The sequence below is a fragment of the Aythya fuligula genome, chromosome 4 (assembly GCF_009819795.1).
Source record: "Aythya fuligula isolate bAytFul2 chromosome 4, bAytFul2.pri, whole genome shotgun sequence".
Taxonomy (NCBI): Eukaryota; Metazoa; Chordata; class Aves; order Anseriformes; family Anatidae; genus Aythya; species Aythya fuligula.
The window spans coordinates 32,978,539-32,996,543 of record NC_045562.1 but is presented as its reverse complement, the minus strand read 5'-3'; the positions used below and the strand labels follow the sequence as shown (position 1 = coordinate 32,996,543).

Sequence of the window (18,005 nt, the reverse complement as noted above, 5' to 3'; positions counted from 1 at the left end):
AATAGCATAAACGGTGAATACTATTTTGGAACTGAAAGCCCTTTAATATTAACCTTTTCTCCAGATGTAGCTTAGTTTCAACTAAAACCTTATCATGAATGCAAGCAAACTTTGAGGGAATGAAACCAAACGTGATAAACCACTCCCACTTCCTTTCTCAAAAGGCAGGATATTCAAAGCTGTTAAAGCATCGTTAAAACATCCTAATGCAGACATCTTCAGAAAAGATTTAGGAAAAAAAGAACACACGATAAATAAATTTCTGTTCCTTTCACTACAAATTCTCCTGTGCACTTACCAAGTAAGTTCCCCAAAATGAAAAAGTACCACCACTTATATTTAGGTAGAAATAAAAAAGTCTATAACTAAATTGTTAGAAGGCACTGGAAAATCTATTTGATTCTTCTGACTCAGAACTAGGACCTAACACCTAACAGACATGCACCTCCATCATATTCACGGCTCCATTATCCAGAATAAGATCTTTTTCACTTGAATGAGTTTTTTTTAAATATTTATAGAAAGATTAGTCAATCAGCAACATATTTGATGAGACAGGTATTTTTCGAGTTGAAGAGAAACATAAAAAGGCACAGACTTTGGCACAGAATTTGTAAGTCTAAAGCTTCATCTACAACTGAATATCACCACTATGCAAAGCACCTACTGCCGTAACTTTCAGCAAACACTACCACTCTCCAGATGCTTCTGAAACAGTTTTACTTGGAGACAACGGAGAGAAATGATTTGGTTTGTTAACATGAACAAAAATGTTCACGCACATGTAATTAGTATGAAGTCAGAGACGAGCATTGCTACTCTCTGAACTTTCCATAATCCCACTCCCCTCCCCTCCACTAAACCTCTTTCCATAGTCTCAAATTAAACAGACTAGCTGTAAAACAGCAGGGTGTCAAATTAAGGCACGCTTTATTTTCAGAGGTCTCCACACTTTGCGGCTGACTTCCTGGCAGGAAGAGTTCCATTTCAGTGCAGAGCCCCATCAGCAGGGAGCTCACAGAATTAAGTGCCAGTTGATATTACTTTGTTTTGCATTTGCCACCCATGAGAATATTGTTCAAAGATCTAGTTATAAAGTCAGCATGGTATCATCCTTCTGACTAGACTGCCAAGCCACAGGGTGTGCTCTCACTGCACAAAACTCACCTTAAATGGTGGTGTTTTTTTAAGTCCTAGTGTGCTGGTGAAGCAACAGGATGCCTTTTTTCTTCAGAAAAGTCTTGCTTCTGTAGCTAAATTATGTTTCCTTAGTTTTGAACATCTGCAGCAATGTACATTCATGGAAATGAAACTGCCCTGTACCCCTCTCAGACCCCCAAAATTCACATTTGTGTTACAATATCCTCTCATAAGAGAAAAAAATTATACATTAATCAAACTTTCAGCCTAGTTTTAAATTCTAAAGGCTAATATTTTTAGCTGTAGCGGACATGTTTTCCATTAAATTGCCATTAACACCACAGCCTGGATTCCTGACCAAATTCAAGTAATTTTCATTTGGTAAGAGAAATTTTCTCAGTAAGAGTCTGTATCATCTGAAAAGCCTACAGAACAACCGCTAATGAGAGTGTGCATACATATGTATATAAGCACATATCACAAAAAAAGGGTGGGGGGAGGAAAGGGGAGGAAAGAGGTGGAATTCCTTTTTTTCCCCCAGCACTTTACTGATGGTAAGACTTACAATTTAGTAAGATGACCTTACGAAAGTTTATCTACCTCTCTTCCAGGATGGCAAACTATTTCTAAGAGGGCTTTTGTTGTGTTGTTTTTTTTTTAACCCTACCTTCTATATTTTCCTCTATCTGAAGTCCGCAAGTCATGCTGACAAGTGTATTGTCCTGAGAAATAATGCATCATGTAAATCCACACCAAAACATCATGGCTTTACTACACCTATCCACATCTACCTGCCTATCTATACACCTTCTCAGTTGAATATTTAGCACACATGCCAACTTCCTTACATATGCTTATTTTTGTTCAAAACCCCAAAACTCACTCACTTTTCAAAAAACTGCGATGTAGTACAGAACAAAAAACAACGGTTCTTTCTCATCTATCTTCTCAGTCTCATAGCCTGCTTTTGTTAAGTACTTCAAAGTGAAGTTGCTGAAAATTACATAGGGCATTTCCAAAGTGGTCAAAAGTAGGTCTACAGAAAATGAGTTTTTATTAGGAAGCCATTTCTATTGTTTTGATGATTATTTAGATCTAATATGCACAAACATCAACCCCACTTAATAAAAGCATGACAAAAATCATATATTGTTCTGTTTTTCACATGCTAAATGTAACACATCGTAGATTTTGCTCAGCTTAAAATTCCACATCATATATTCCATCTTTAAATGGGGGAGTAAGGAAACCTTTAAAGCATCTCCTAGACTAAGAATTATGGAAAGATATGAGGAGATAAAGCCAAAGCAGTATCTTGTACCTTTTAACTACTGACCACTACTTATCGGGAAGTAACTAAAAAGTGCTTATCGAATCAAGTCAAAAATAGGCCACTTACTATTCATACAGTATTGGCAAATCATTCCCAATACATTCTAATCTTTTTTCCATACTTAAAGCAACAACCTAGTTTAAATACACTTCTTTGATTTCTATTACTAAGCATATTGTCAATATATCAAGACAGACTTCACAGACTTATGAAAGAAACCATTCCCTCTATTAGTTCATTTAAAAAAAAAAAAAAAAAAACCTTGGCAGTGATGGACACAGAGGTTTTAGACTCCTGTAAGCCATACTAGAGCTAACAAAACATATTATTCCTGAAGCCAGCAACTACAACTAAGAAAAAAGACAGAGCTTGAACATATCTTAAGTGTAGCAAACTAACGTGGAATCCAAGAAGCATAAAGCTTAGTGACTATTATGAAAAATTCCTTGTATGAAATTCAAGCAATTCCATTGAATGAGATAAGTTAAATATTGCAGGCAATTATAAGCAATGCATGTTTCAAACAATTTAGAAAGCAATGGGAAATTGAAGTAGGAGTGAAGTTCCAAGAGAAAAAAAATGCATTAACTTAGAGTTTCACACCGAATTTATTACAATAAAAAACCTGGAGATTCTAAGTCTATACAGCACTTATATGAGAAAAAAATATACATAGTTAATTCCAAATGTAATTTCAACATACTCCAGTTCAAAGGAAAGGATTTCCAGCTGTTTCCATTTATTTAAATCTTATCAAAATTGCACTTCAGACAGTTATCTACCAAGCTGGCATCCAGTTTCAAACATTTAAAACATATAACGCAGTTCAATGAAGCAAGCAGCAAAATATCCTTAGCATACGTAATCCTTTTGTAATCATTCCAAGTACCCTGCTCAATGATATATACCAACTATGGAAGTTCAGCACCCAAAGTGAGATCTGCAGAGACGCAGCAAATTTGTTCAGAATGATTTTATGAGAAGTCAGGAAAGAAAGAAGTTATACTGTGTCTACAAATATGCAGATACACAAAGCATAACAGAGAATCCAAGGGATCTAGGCAGATTGCTATTTTAACTTTGTTTTGCTAAAAGAAAACTTACTGACAGGAGAGTATCTAAAATCCAAGCGCCAAAGGACTATGCTTAAGGAGTCTAGATTCCACAGCTAAAGCTGTGACTGACCATTCACCACACAGCTCTCTGTGTCGATATCAAGTACCTTGTAATGCAGAAGAATGCAGAAACCCTCAGCTTTATCCCCAACGCCTTACAGAGAAGAACGGATGTCTTCATAAATCATAACCAAAGGTGGAAACTACAACTGAGGACAATGCAGATGAATCACAATGTTGATTTTACAGACTGAAAGAGTTTAATTCCTTTCTGAACTGCAATCTTACACATTGCCAGGTGAATGCCCTTAAGTTTCTGGACTACCAACTTCTTTGGGAAGTTCTGTTCAAATTTTTCCTCTGTCTGTTCTGCTTGATGATAACAACAACTATTACTTGAAATATTAATTGAAGTGCAAGTCTTTTCTATGGGAGGACAGCACTGATAGCATGGGTACTGGCTACTCTGTGGGACCCATCTTCCACTCTACCTAGCTTTGATCAGTCTCTATCCTGCCAAACAAAGTGATTGTAGATAAAAATACACACTGAAAGGGGTAAATTACAAGAACAGTTTTTTTGAAAAGGACATAGTTCCTAATGTAAAATCACTTGGCTGAAAATATCCTGAAGTAGACTGTACGTAAAGCTCAACAGACATTTCCCAATACCTTCCATACAATAGCAGCATAAAGATAGAAAAAGAATCTTCTATTTTGTATGCCGGTTACACTGCCTGTGAAATATTTGTTATGAAATTGTATTAGGAATGTTCCTACTTCGACCTGCATAACAACTAATAACATGCTTTATAATATGCCTAGCTCCACTTGGAATAAAGTAGATCTGAGGCAGCTTCAGAATCTAGATAATCAATAGCAGAATAAGATGACTCAGGGGTCTGTCTTGGGACTGGTACTTTTTAATATCTTCATCAATTACATAGATAATGGGAACCAGTGCACCCTCAGCAAGTTCGCAGATGACACCAAGCTGTGCAGTCAGTACAACAGAAGGAAGGGAAGCCATTCAGAGGGACCTGGACAAGCTTGAGAAATGGGCCCATGTGAACCTAATGATGTCCAGCAAGTCAAAGTGCAAGGTGCTGCAACTAGGTCAGGGTAATCCCAGACACGAGGGCAAACTGCAAGAACAACTCACTGAGAGCAGCCCTGCAGAGAAGGACTCATGGGTTCTGGTGGACAAGTGCTTGACTTGAGCCAGCAGTGCATGCTTGCAGCCCAGAAGGCCAACTGCATCCTGGGCTGCATCACCAGAGGAGTGGCCAGCAGGGAAGAGGGAAGTGATCGTGCCCCACTGCTCTGCCCTCGGGAGGCCCCACCTGGAGCTCTGTGTCCAGGTGTGGGGCCCCCAGCACAAGAAAGATGTGGAGCTGTTCAAGTGGGTCCAGAGAAGAAACACAAGGATGATTAGAGGGCTGGAGCACCTCTTCTGTGAAGAAAGGCTGAGAGAGCTGGGGCTGTTCAGCCTGGAGAAGAAAGACTCTCTCTGGGGAGACCTCATGGAAGCCTTTCAGTACTTAGAGGGGGCTTATAAAAAAAGACGGAGAGTAACTTTTTGCTTGGTCAGATAATGACAAGGCACAGGGAAATGGTTTTAAACTAAAACAGGGGAGACTTAGATTAGAAGTTAGGAGGAAATTCTTCACTTACCTGAGGCACTGGTACAGGTCGCCCAGAGAAGCTGTGGATGCCCCATTCCTGGAGGGTGTTCAAGGCCAGGCTGGATGGGGCTTTGGGCAACCTGATCTAGTGGGTGGCATCCCTGCCCATGGCAGGGGGTTGGAACTGGGTGATCTTTAATGTCCCTTCCAACCCAAACCATTCTGTGATTCTAGGATATGATTCTGTGACTTTGAATACTCTTGCTTCCTACCACAGCTAGCTCATCTCTACAGGCTAGGCTAGCAGATATTCTTTAAATGTTCAAACTCTTCAGAATAACACAAGCTAACAAACATACAACATGTTTACCCACAACACGTATACCCACTGGCACACCTGTGGGTGATGCATTTTTTTGTGCACCTCACTGCACTGCTTTCATACTAAACTGGAAACACTAAATACTTCACAATTTTGCAAAGAAAATTAACAGAAGGCAAACACCTATGGATACCTATGGGCATGATTCATAGAGCATCTTCTCCTGAACTTATCCATTTAGACTTTAGGAAGTCCTTTTTTCTACTTTTTATTTGTCACAGCGTTAATCCTTTCTATTTGCCTAATAAAATTATGTTTCTAAGTATTTTATCACAAAATCAATTTATTACTCAAGGTTAGGGTTTGTTTTAACACAAATATAGCTGCATTCATCATTCATTCTTACCAGAATTACACAATCCTGACTGTAATCTTTAATAAGAAAAAGACACAAAGATAAAGCCATGCTGCTTCAAAGAACTAAATTAACTGCTATAGATTCTAAGTGGCCTTAAAGTGAAATTAGAACATGTATTAAAATAAATATAAAGTCATTTGGCTGCAAAATGTCCTACAAGACGTGCCTTCTGTAACAAATTAAATACATTTTTCAGATCGTGGAACTAAGGGATTATTAGATCCCTTTAAACTACTTTTCAGCTATTAGAACACAAAGTAATTGGATGGAAAAATGTCATCTTAAGATGTCATGACCTAAATGATGGGTCACAAACATTCAAACAGCATTTATTCTCTTCATATCTAAACCAGGATATTGTTAGAGTTTTGGTGCTTCTGTTGATTTCAGCTGCCTTGGTACTGATATCACCCTTTAGATAACCTCTACCCAATTCAACTAAAACTTCACAGTGATCACTATAATTATCCATCACATGAAATTGCACTCAGAAGTAAATTAGGAACCAGCGCAGATCACAGAACATCACCACAATATGTTCTCTCTGCACGTAACAAAAACCTAAAACCAGACATTATCTACATCAGCTGAAGTCTCCAAATAATTCAAAGGCTTACCACTTTTTAGAACACTGCAAAAATCCATTCCTGAGGTAATGAAATTAGGTCATTGATACAAAACTTAATTCCAAGTACAGAATACCCAGGAAAGCCCTAAGATCCTGTGAAATTTTACAAACATCTAAATACCAGGGTGAAGAATGGGGATGGTGTGCAAAAAGTGTGCTGAAAATCAAAATCTTAACCACCATCATATCATGCATCCTTGGGGGAAACACAAAATCCTATTGTTTGTTCACAGGTACATGAGTGCGTGGCACATGTTGATATTGTTTAAATAATTATAATTCCTTCTTCTGCTTTAATGCCGTTTCTTTTCCTATTTTCTGCCTTACGTTAAGGCACACAGCCTTGAATCATGCTTTCCTCTTCAAAAAAAGTAATCCCAAAATCAGCACAGCACATGACATATTCAACTGTAATCATCTTTCGTTGAGCCATATGAGCAGATGCTATAGTTGCACACAAGCTTCTGGAGCATCATAGTTTATGCTTCCCTCTTCCATCTCCTCAATGAAAGATGTACTTTATTAAGGTCTAATATGAATCTAGTAGCTACAGTTATGTGCTTGTATTGCAATACACCACATACATATTTCCAGAAGATAAAATACCTAGAGATTACGTGTATTAAAACACTGGTCTTGGTTTCCTAAATCTCATCACCTGTTAAGGATATGTCCTTAATCCCTTTGAAACAACAGGGGCCAGATGAGGGAGGAACTACACAGCTTTTCTATGCTGAACCAGCAAGCAGGGTTATCTGTGTGTGTGGGAGGGGTGCTGGGGTCATAAAACATTACGCAGTTTTTGTTAATTTCTATTTGGCAAATTTTTATAAAGGTTGAGTGGCTTTCCACCTATTTTAGAAAATTTTACAAGAGCCGAACAGTATTGGAGTCAGTTAGTGGAAGATAATGGTCTAGAAAACTTAGATGCAGTAGAAAAAAGCTCTCAAGTAAAAGATGTACCTGACAAGAAATTAGTTAGTTCTCTTTCATATATTTCAGTGACAATTCAGTTGATTTACCACAGGAAAAAAGGATGAAGAATTTTTCAAGAGCTGCAAATTCTGTAAATTCAAAGGCATCAAGGAAAAAAACGGAACTTACTTCACCTATTCTTGTACCTTTTCACCTTGGATCTACAATAATAGGATGAATATTTCATGTATGTAAGTAATGGAGAACATTTTTTTTTTTTTTTTTTTTTTTTTTTTTTTTTTTTTTTGTTTTTTTTTTTTTTTTGTTTGTTTGTTTTTTTTTTTTTAGGAACTTCATGAGATTATGGAAGAAGACAGCTTTTCCTATTTCATTGAAGTATTTCAAGGAAAAAGCTGACAAACGAGAGGATGCACAGTAGCAAATTTACTTTATGGATAAACACACACTCATTCATATGTGCCCCTTTAAGTTTTAGGGCATAGAGCAAGAGTCATTTCAGATGAAAATGCTTTTTTCAAGGATGATATCACAGTTTCCCTGTGCAGAAACCTTGCCTCACAATAGCAGGTGAGCATCTTTAACATCCTGACGTCACTTATTTAAAAGGGATAGTAGACACAGGACTTCACTCTTTTGGCTGGTTTAATTACCTCAACAGGATGCCAGGCCAGACTAGATGGTGCTTCTAGGTTCACTGTACTGTATGCATTTCTGATAAATGGGAAAAGAATAGATGACCTGGCAGAAGGCTCAGACAATAACATGTGATTTACAGGACATGAATGCAGCTACTATAAGATTTATCTGACAGCCCTCTCCGATAGTGGACTGTTGAGTATCCGATGGAATGATTTCTAGTCTGGAGAGTCTGCTACTGAGTAGCCATACACATTATTTATTTATTAGATGTTTTGGGTTGAAACCATTTTTAAATGATGCACTTCACAATGCTCAGCCATAAATTTAGTTTTAAACCCTAGAAGGGAGGTAGTGTTATTGGAATGTGTGTCAGACTGAATTAGGATGAGCAACACAACGCGTTTATAAAGTGGCCTTGAATGCAACGTCGATTCTTTCAAAAATGATATTAATGTCAAATAAGCAAGAACACTTTGCAGTAATATTAAATGAAGGATTTCTTTATGTTTTGATAGATTTATATATATGTAAGTATACACACAGACACATGTCTCAAAATGTAGTGTGTCTATCAAAAAAACAACTGTTTTTGTCTTAGAAAAAGCCTTTTGTCTGGATTTCAAACCACCTGTTTCTCCTTTTACTTTGTGAAAACCATAAAACAATGCGTCAAAATATAAACACAAAACCAAAACACGGAAACAGTACATTTTTTCCAAATGCCCGAATACACAAAATTTAAACAAGAAAAGGTCTGAGCAGGGTGTAACAATTTCATAGAACTCTCATCATCCTGATTTTTTTCATCACTTCACCTGTGAGTTTCATTTTTTCATTTTTATGGGGAAAAATTACTTCTGAGATTTTATTATTCTATTTTGCACTTCTGAGAAAGAAGAAAATATTCCAGTCATAAATCTAAATCAACATCGTTTAGAAAAACAAATCAAGTGCTTACTACATATATACAATGTTTAAAACTAATTTTCAGAAAGAGGTTAACAAAACCACCAAAGTTATTAATCAGAGCAGTCTTTCAATTTCACAATATGATGGCTGACAAATTTGTGAAGTTTTAAATCAAATTTGCAGATACTTACTTTGCAACTATGGCACATTATTTATGTGATTAAAAACTAGTTTTTGACCTGATCTTTTGATCTTTGGCACTTCATCCTCTCCATCTCCTCTTAAAAATTAATTAAAATTTTAGCAAAAGGATATCACTTAGCTTCCCACCCTATCTTTGGCCAAAAGAAAAAAAAAAAGAAAAAGAAAAAAAAAAAAATCAATCAAGCTCATCCCCATCTCCTCCCAGTATCTGTAAAATGTCGTCTTGAAATTCAATTTCATATCTCTCAGGCTTTCATGTAGCAAAAGACAGTTCACTTCTTAACAAAATAAATCACTTCTGTGATTGCCATGCTGACCTCTTTGAATTAGGAAAATTCAAAGTGAAAAATGTAATTATCACCCCAGAACAATCTGTATACATCTGGAGCTAATTTTAGATTCATTTCTCACATCATTTTTCATATTGTGCCAAAAATTACAGCTGCTATGCAACTCTAAAAAGACTTCCATGTCTTTGTGATTTTATTGGTTTATTTCTACTATTTCACAAAGAACAACCTCAAGTCTCTGCAACTAGCACTGCTAAGCAATCACTATATCCTCAATTTGATTAGATTAGTATTAAGTGGCACTGTGACACATATGACAAATAGATGCATTAGAGCACGTCATTTATTCCTTATCCTTTCCACTTCCCAAAACCAAACAAGTGACGTACAGTACAGAGCACAACATGATTTTTGAAAGATTAGATTACCCTACCAAAAAGAAAGAAAAGGTCAACTACTAATTATTGAAACAAGCAGCAAACATTCCAAAACCTAATTTTTAAAATGGTAACACCAAGCTCTCAGACACATATTTAGTACTCAGATTAGTTTTACTCTAACACATTAACAAATGAATATTAAAACTTGCATATGAATTTCCTGGGAGCAAGGATTCTTTGGCTTATATCAGCAGCAAATTCAAATTTTAGAAGTTGTGAACAATGTCCACATGACATTAAATAAACTGAATTCCAGAAGTTCCAGGAGGAATATTAAATTCCTGTCAGATTAAATCTACTTTTTTTTTCCCGTGGAAGATGGAAAACTAGATGAGCAAAGTTCTACATACGTTCATTAGTAATAAGCTCACTGGAAAACATAACTACTCTTCACTAGTTCATTGTAAAAATCTATTAGGTGTAATCTCCAGAAGTAATTGTTCTTATTGCATTTTATTGACAATGCAGACTATCGATTTTTCACACCTTCTATGATTCTTTCATTTGTATTCATGAAATGTCTATCAGCACACTCTAAATAAATTTGGCAATATAGGCACTAAAACGAATAAATCGATGTGAAGAAACATTAATTTTGCATTATCCTTATTCGTCAGGCAAGCAAACCATAAGGGTTGTAAATGAAGGTCAAAGGTTTTGAAATGGGTCAGAACCCTTGACCTCTAGACCAATACCATTCCCATTAAAAAAGGCTATTTTAAAGTTTTAAGTAGGGGAATTTACTACCAGAAAGGTATCATTTTTAAGGCACCAAAAGAAAAGCTCAATAAAAACATTCTTCCATTTAATTACAAAAAAAAAAAAAAAGAAAGCAAAAAGAAAACCCAATTAATTCCTTCATCGCAATTTTAAGAAAGTTCCCTAGGCTGTCTCTTTCCTATGCACAAAAAGAGGTGATTTTCAGGTTCTTAAATATCTAAAATCACTTTGCTCTTAGGAACGTAGGAAGCCCCAAACAGCTGACAACCAGGACTGCTTTCTTATATTTTTCTCAAATTCTTATTACCTGTCAAATCAATTAAGAATGACAGGGTTTCAAAAGTATTTATCACTCATTTCATAACCTCGACACAAAAGGAAAAATTCTACTCATCCCAGAGGATTCAACATGCCAAGACTCAAAAATCAATCTGGTTCTATACCCTTAATATTTTATTGATCCTATTTTATCTTACAAAAATGACAGCATAGAATTATTTAGGCATACCAACATCAAGGTTATGTAAACGCTCAACAGTAAGGGAACATAAAACCCTTAGCGTCTTCTCTTTCCTACCCACTAGTCACAATTAGTATCACAAAACTTTATTAGGAAGTTAATAAGGCCTTGCATACAATTTTTTTTTTTTTTTTTTTTTTACAATAATTACACAGTCTTAAGAGTAAAATTTCGACTGCAATTCCCATTGTGCTCAAAGACAGCAATTCAGACACTATGTAAATCTCACCTGAGAGCAAAGAAGCATCACTAGCTCCACGACTGAACTGCTAGATTTCATACACACGAGACCTAGAAAAACAAAAAATACTAGACGTAAACACTTGCTTATACAGCATCACTTGTTAACACAAAATATTGTGAAGTACAATAGATTAGAAGCATGAAATTCACAAACCACTTAGAGTTTTTTTGTTTGTTTGTTTTTACTTTATCAGCACAAAACAGAACTATGTGAGGAAGATCAAAAATTCAAAGCTTGGCATCTAAAGATGCAACTAATTATAATACATTACCTCCAATATTCAGAGTTTCATAAATGTTTGTATTTCAAAATGACCAGAAGTGTGGTTAACATATGTTATATTAATCCAGTGCATCTACATTTCGCTATTTCTTGAAGGATTGGGTCATTATATATGCAGAGAAGGGAAATGGCTTTATGACCTTTGCTTTCTCCATTGCGCATTCTCCTTTCAGCCCCCAGCTATCAATCAAGTTTCCATTTTGTTTCATGGCAGCAGACATCCCAAACACTCTTATTAGTACTTTGACCTTTAACCCCACACTAAACCTTAGCAGAAGCACAAGCAGTAACCTATTAAATATTCTCAACTGTTTATAAATGATTTTGACTTATTATTATTTATATTTGCATGTTGTTTTGTTTTGAGATTGTAACTTTTCTTTTGGCCCCCAAAATGGTTTGGTGTGTTTGTTTCTGTCTAGTCAGTTCAAATTCTCCCAATCATTTTCTTGCTGTTTTTTTGTTTTGTTTGTTTGTTGTTGTTTTTTTTTGATAAACCAAACTACAGTATGTTCATCTCTCTGCATATATGTAATCTACATCACAGTCAAAATACTTTGAAACCAGGTTATGTTTATCTTAAGACTGAGAAAATGCAACTAAATAGGATACAGAAACTGCAATTTTCAAACTAAAAATGGGTGGTAAAAACAGTTTTGTATAATGTAACAATTAAGAGAAATCTGACGAACTGGTGTTCACTGCTAAAAGCACATAGTTCCAACAAACATGACTTTTTAAATTAAGGACATTAACATCTACTTCACAGGACTGAGACTAGTTTTTAAAAAGACAGAAAAACAACAGTAGAAAGAACTCCACTATCCCAATCTCAATCATTTGAAATCCACACCACAAAAGTGCCACAATTGTTGCTGTACACTTGAATCTTCATCGTCTCAGAAGCGGCAAAGGATTCTTCTCAATGTATTCTTACCTGCATTACTGACTCTACAGTTAATTCTGTGTTGAAGTGTTGACCTTAACACCAAGATTTCTTTTTAATGCTCACATAACATTATTTCAGACATCAACTTCTATGAGACAATTCCCTGGAAGAGTCAGAAAACTAAGAAAGATATAACAGCAGTTGGTCTGACATAATGAGATATAGGAAACTATCAGATGAGATGTAGGCAAAGAGGCAGCAGGATGGATAGCAAAGATGAGGAGACAATGACAATGACCTCTGGCAGAGGAGTAAAGACAGACGGAAGATGCAGCAAAATCCTGTGGACAGCACTGCATGGGAAGGCAGGAAGAAAGTTTCTAGGGCAGAGCCAGCATTAAAAACAGACATTTTTAATCTCCGAGATAAAATAAAACCAAAAAGCCACTTTTTTTTTTTCAATGGAAACTTACTTGTACCTTCTATCAGCAACTCCTGCCCATGACTACCCAAAAGAGTCCGAGAAAGAAAGGGAGCAAAATCCACAAAAATCTCTCTCAGAAGTGGTGCAGCTTTTTCCAAAGCATGTTCAAGCCTGTCTGTAATACTAATAGAAAAATGCATATGATTAGCAAAAATAAATAAATAAATAAAAAGCAAGAAGGTAGCTGCAGAAATTCTAAGAAAGGAACATGGGTTTTTGCAACACTGAATTGGTATAGATACATAAGAAGTTACCTCATATTTGAAGCAGAATCCCCTGGCACTGAAGAAACTGTAGGGACAGATGGCAATTTCGAATTAGATGATCCCCTTCCTAAAAGAGAGTGTAATAAACAAATCAATTATATAGGAAAACAAGGCAGAGCTTAGACAACTGGACCAGAAACTAAAGCCTCAGGTGCAAACTCTGAGAAGCCATTGCTTTAAAATACATGTGTTACTAAGTAAACCTTTGTACTTCTCTGTACCTCAAACTGGGTGTCAGAAGACCCCTATTTAGTTATTCACATTTACCAGATATGCCACAGCAAGCTTTTTAAATTTTTCTCTAGCACAAATAGGAAGTGATTCAAGGAAGCCCTGCAGATTATTTTTTGAAGGATCTCAGATTAAACTGCAGTGATCCGTCCTGTCTTTATCAGCTATGATTCTGACTGAATAAATTTAAGAACACTTACAGCCTCAAGCAGGGAATGCACACCATGTCTTACATACCTAATACACCCTTAAAGTACTAAGTTATACTGCTACTACTAATATAATTTACAGATTAATATAAAGCCAACAGTAACATTTATAGCATCCTTCGGTTACCAGAAGAGCTCATCCAATTTTAAGTTAAAAAAAATATATATATATTTTATAATTTTAGGTGAAAACTTATGTAAAATTGAGGCAGAACACAAAATCATCGAGCTTCTTTGAGTCTAGTTTAAGTTTTTGCCACACCAGGATTCTGAGAAGACAGCTATGACAACATTCTCCATTGCACTGCCAGCATCATTAGCACGATGGCAGTGGTATAACCTCATTTATGTGTTATTAACTTGGCCACATCAATTATTCAAAGGTTGATAGAAAAGCCTGTCATTTATGTATCCTACACTTACAAAAAAAAAATGCAATTTTGTTATGTCACATTGACACTACACGGCAGAGTAGGAATCTGTAAATACTAAGTTCTTCTGCTCAGTATATAAAGAGAAGCACGAACTTCATACTGCAGTATGGATTGGTATTAGCAATGATGGAGAGGGGGTAAGCAAGACAGCCAGAGATTTCACAGATATTTGCTGACAGGATAGGAATGGTGAAACTCACAAATCTTGCATTGCATTCCAAACTATAGAAAGGAATGAATCTTAGCAGACAGATTTCTGTGCATTTCCCAGGAGCACGACTGCTTCTAGTCCATCTGCAATCCTATCTCTTCCCAACTTACGGCCCTGTCCTATTCTCTTTCCTCTCACCTCGCCAGTTTCAGATTCCCGTGCTGCTGGAGTGGGATGGCGGGGGAAGCATGAAAGAAAAGAGTTCAATCATTTCATTCTCACATCTAGCTTAGCAAAGACCTGACCCCTCTCAGAATTACAACTACAGAAAAAAAAATCCTGATCACCCCATCTCCAGTGGCACAAACTGAGCTAAATGCAACCTTTCTGAAATATGTTATTAAGATCTTGAAAATGTCTACCAAAATGCGTCAATCACAATTTCTCCGTCTTTCTACTTGACTGAAGTGGAATAAATTTGTAAAAGGTTGGCAAAGGACACGTCCTTAATATTGCGGTTATTTCTCCTGCCAAATTTCAGACTTCTGCTCCAAAACAGTTGCAGACAGTTTGCCCTCAAGAATGTATTTTTTCAGTGTGGGTAAAGATGTTTTTCTCTAATCTTGTTACAAAGGCAACACAGAAACTAAAAAATTCAACCAATGCATCAAACTGCTGAAAAGTTCTTATTTCTTTTTCTTCATAGGTAGGACGTATCTTTATGAATGTCATTTGCTTACCCATTTCCTAAATTGACCATTGAGCTCTTATTTTGACATTTGTATGGGATGATGAGGTCAGAAAGAAACTCAGATAGGCCATACAGAATGAGGGACCAAAAAAAGTAGGGAACAAAACGTTGGCTGAAAGTAAGGTAGAATTTTAATTTTTGTGCATTCTTTCCAAAATAATTCATATAATCATGGAAAAACAGATATATTTCTGAAAATTTCAAGGAGGATAGCTAGATTCTGCAAGTATTTTTCAATCTTAACTTTTAAACTACTGCTGCTAACTAGCATTCATAGATAGAATGCCTTAAAAAATAAAAAATAAAAAATCAAGTTTCACCCAGTCAAATCACCAAAAAGCATTTTCGGTATTCCCAAAGGAAAAGCATTCAAATGATGTGCTGAAAATTAGAACAGAGTTTGTTTTACAGAAAAGGAAAACAAAGGCCACAGAAAGGGAGAAGCCACGATTCAGTTGTTCAAAAGACTCAAATTGTTTGTGGGATACTGCATAGCCACTGACATTGATTTTTTGACACACACACTTTTGTAACCTAAATACGTGCAACACCTTTTCCCCTCTGCCTGTTAGGCTGAGACTTGAAAACAATTGATCTTAATGATAACTTTTATATCTAAGTAACTTCAACTGTAATTCACAGCTTTCTCCCTAATGCTCAGCATCTCCGCTCTCACTAAAAAAAGTATCTTTAATTTGAAAAAAACTGTGAAGTCCACATGTTCAATAACTGACTTACGCCAATACGCTGCCCATATGTGGAAAGCTGCACAGTGCTCAGGGAAGTTCAGCAGAATACAAAACTGACATTGTAGCCAATGCCTCCAAAATAAGAAAGTCAACATGCAGACAGACTATTTTGTTACCTAATGCATCCATGCTTTTTATTACACATAAAATCTGTGACCATTAATGCACTAGCTACTGGGTATGTCAAGGTCATCAAAAGTATATACAACTAAAATCCCACCACACCAAATACACAGTGGAAACTAGGATCAGTTTATCATTATAGATAAATAAGGCTTTAGTAGCACAGCACAGTGTCAGGAGTCAGAGTATTTAGGCCACAAGCAAAATAACTGAAGGAAAAATTAGAAAAAAAAATCAAGGAAAACACTTGCTAGGACAATGAAATGCTATAATAGCTATCATGAGGCCAATAAGCAGACCTGCACTCAGTCAGAGGTAATTTTTTTTCAAACACACAATAGCACTGGCAAAAATGGTGGCAGGTAAAGGAAGTCTCTGACAACACAGAGAGCGCATTACTTTTCCTTCTAGAAATCAAAACAAATTGTGCATAACAGAGAATGATCAATTATAAGTGTGTAAGTGGAAAACTAGTAAGTTTTAAGTTAAAATCAACTATAAAATACAGACATAAAAAAGCACTGATAATTTGATTTTGACAAAAGCATAAGTCAGGCATCCACATGAAGTGATATTTCTTCATGCTTATCATCGCATAAATCCACATTCCAAACTCAGATAGATTTCACTAAAAAGTGAATCTCAGATTTATCACAGGTGAGAATTTCAGCTTTTTTTTTTAGATGTGATTAGTGTGCATAGTAATTTTTGTATTCAATTGTTGTTTCGTAAAAGTACTTTAAAAAAAATAACTCAGCAATGGCTTTTTGTTCCAATATTTTTCTGCCTTTAGTAAAAGAAAAAAAAAAAATACTTCAGTAGCATATTTTCATCCACAACACACATGTGGGTAAGTGCAGTAGCTACTTCAAACATGTGGAACTAAACCAACTTATCTCTTCCTTATCCTTTCACTGATAAACTGGCTCCTTCAAACTGACAGTTTTACAGACATTAGCAAGAACATAAAAGAAAATGCAAATAGATCATCTGTCTAGCACCCTTGCAGTGAAACCTTATTGTTTATTCAATGTCCCCAAGGGTCTAAACAAATAATGTTTCTAGCAATAAAATGTTGTTAAAGATCCTTTAAGATTCTTATGTTTTTGTATAAGCACTTATAAACTACGTGTGGGCTATACAGAAGCAGTGCATGATATATTTTAGTCTGGGAGGATGGGGACAAGGTAAAAAACAAACAATTAAATAACTACACTTCTTAATTTTTGTACAACAGACCTCGCATACAGAAATACATTGATATCCTTTATGACACAAGTACCTGGTAAAATAATGAGCTCATTCAGAAATACACTTCCAGGACTGGAAGTGTAAAATGAAAGAATACAATGAAAGGTTTTACGAGCTAATATAAGGGATCTGTTACATAAACACGTCTGCAGGTTAAACCAAAACAGATTTCACAAAACAACGGTGCACTCTGAAGTGAAGTTGTTCTAAATCTGTTTTTATACTGAAATAGTGATAAACCATTTCCATTGCATATCATTAACATTTAAGATTTTTAAAAAGCATCATTAAATTCTTGGTAACTAGCCTTCAAGTAGTGGTACTGTCAAGTCAGAATGCTCTTGGAAATAGTTACTGTAGTACAATGAGTTTCTTGAACTACTACTGCACTGATGGTAACTCACTTCACGTTCATTTTTCTTACTTTTGCTTGTCTCCCACTAATTTATCCTATAGCAAGACTTGAAGGTTATTTTCACCTCTCTAAAAATCAAACACCATTCTTCTTGGCAAAATAAGCAAGCTGTGAGAGAAAACTTACATTTTTCTGTATGTAGGACTAGAAAGGAATCACATTTTTTTTAAATCTCATGTTAGTGCTTATTCCCAGCTTCCTTCTAAGCACCCACCTCCTTTTTTTCACCGCAGCATTTCTCATGCCTTATTTTATTATTTCAGGTAACAGACCACACCTCTACTCAGG

General features: G+C 35.9%; 1 protein-coding gene across 4 annotated transcripts in view; it reads right to left on the bottom strand.

The window, feature by feature from the left end:
- LRBA (LPS responsive beige-like anchor protein) overlaps window positions 1-18,005 on the bottom strand; it is a 398,303-nt gene that overhangs the window by 285,157 nt on the left and 95,141 nt on the right. For 3 of the 4 annotated variants that reach the window (XM_032187390.1, XM_032187392.1, XM_032187393.1), the window contains 3 exons: window positions 13,392-13,470; window positions 13,127-13,260; window positions 11,468-11,529 (listed from right to left, as the gene is read on the bottom strand). In XM_032187390.1, the coding sequence (XP_032043281.1) occupies window positions 11,468-11,529; window positions 13,127-13,260; window positions 13,392-13,470 (275 nt within the window). The remainder of the gene's footprint in view (window positions 1-11,467; window positions 11,530-13,126; window positions 13,261-13,391; window positions 13,471-18,005) is intronic. The other variant, XM_032187391.1, reaches the window with a different exon arrangement.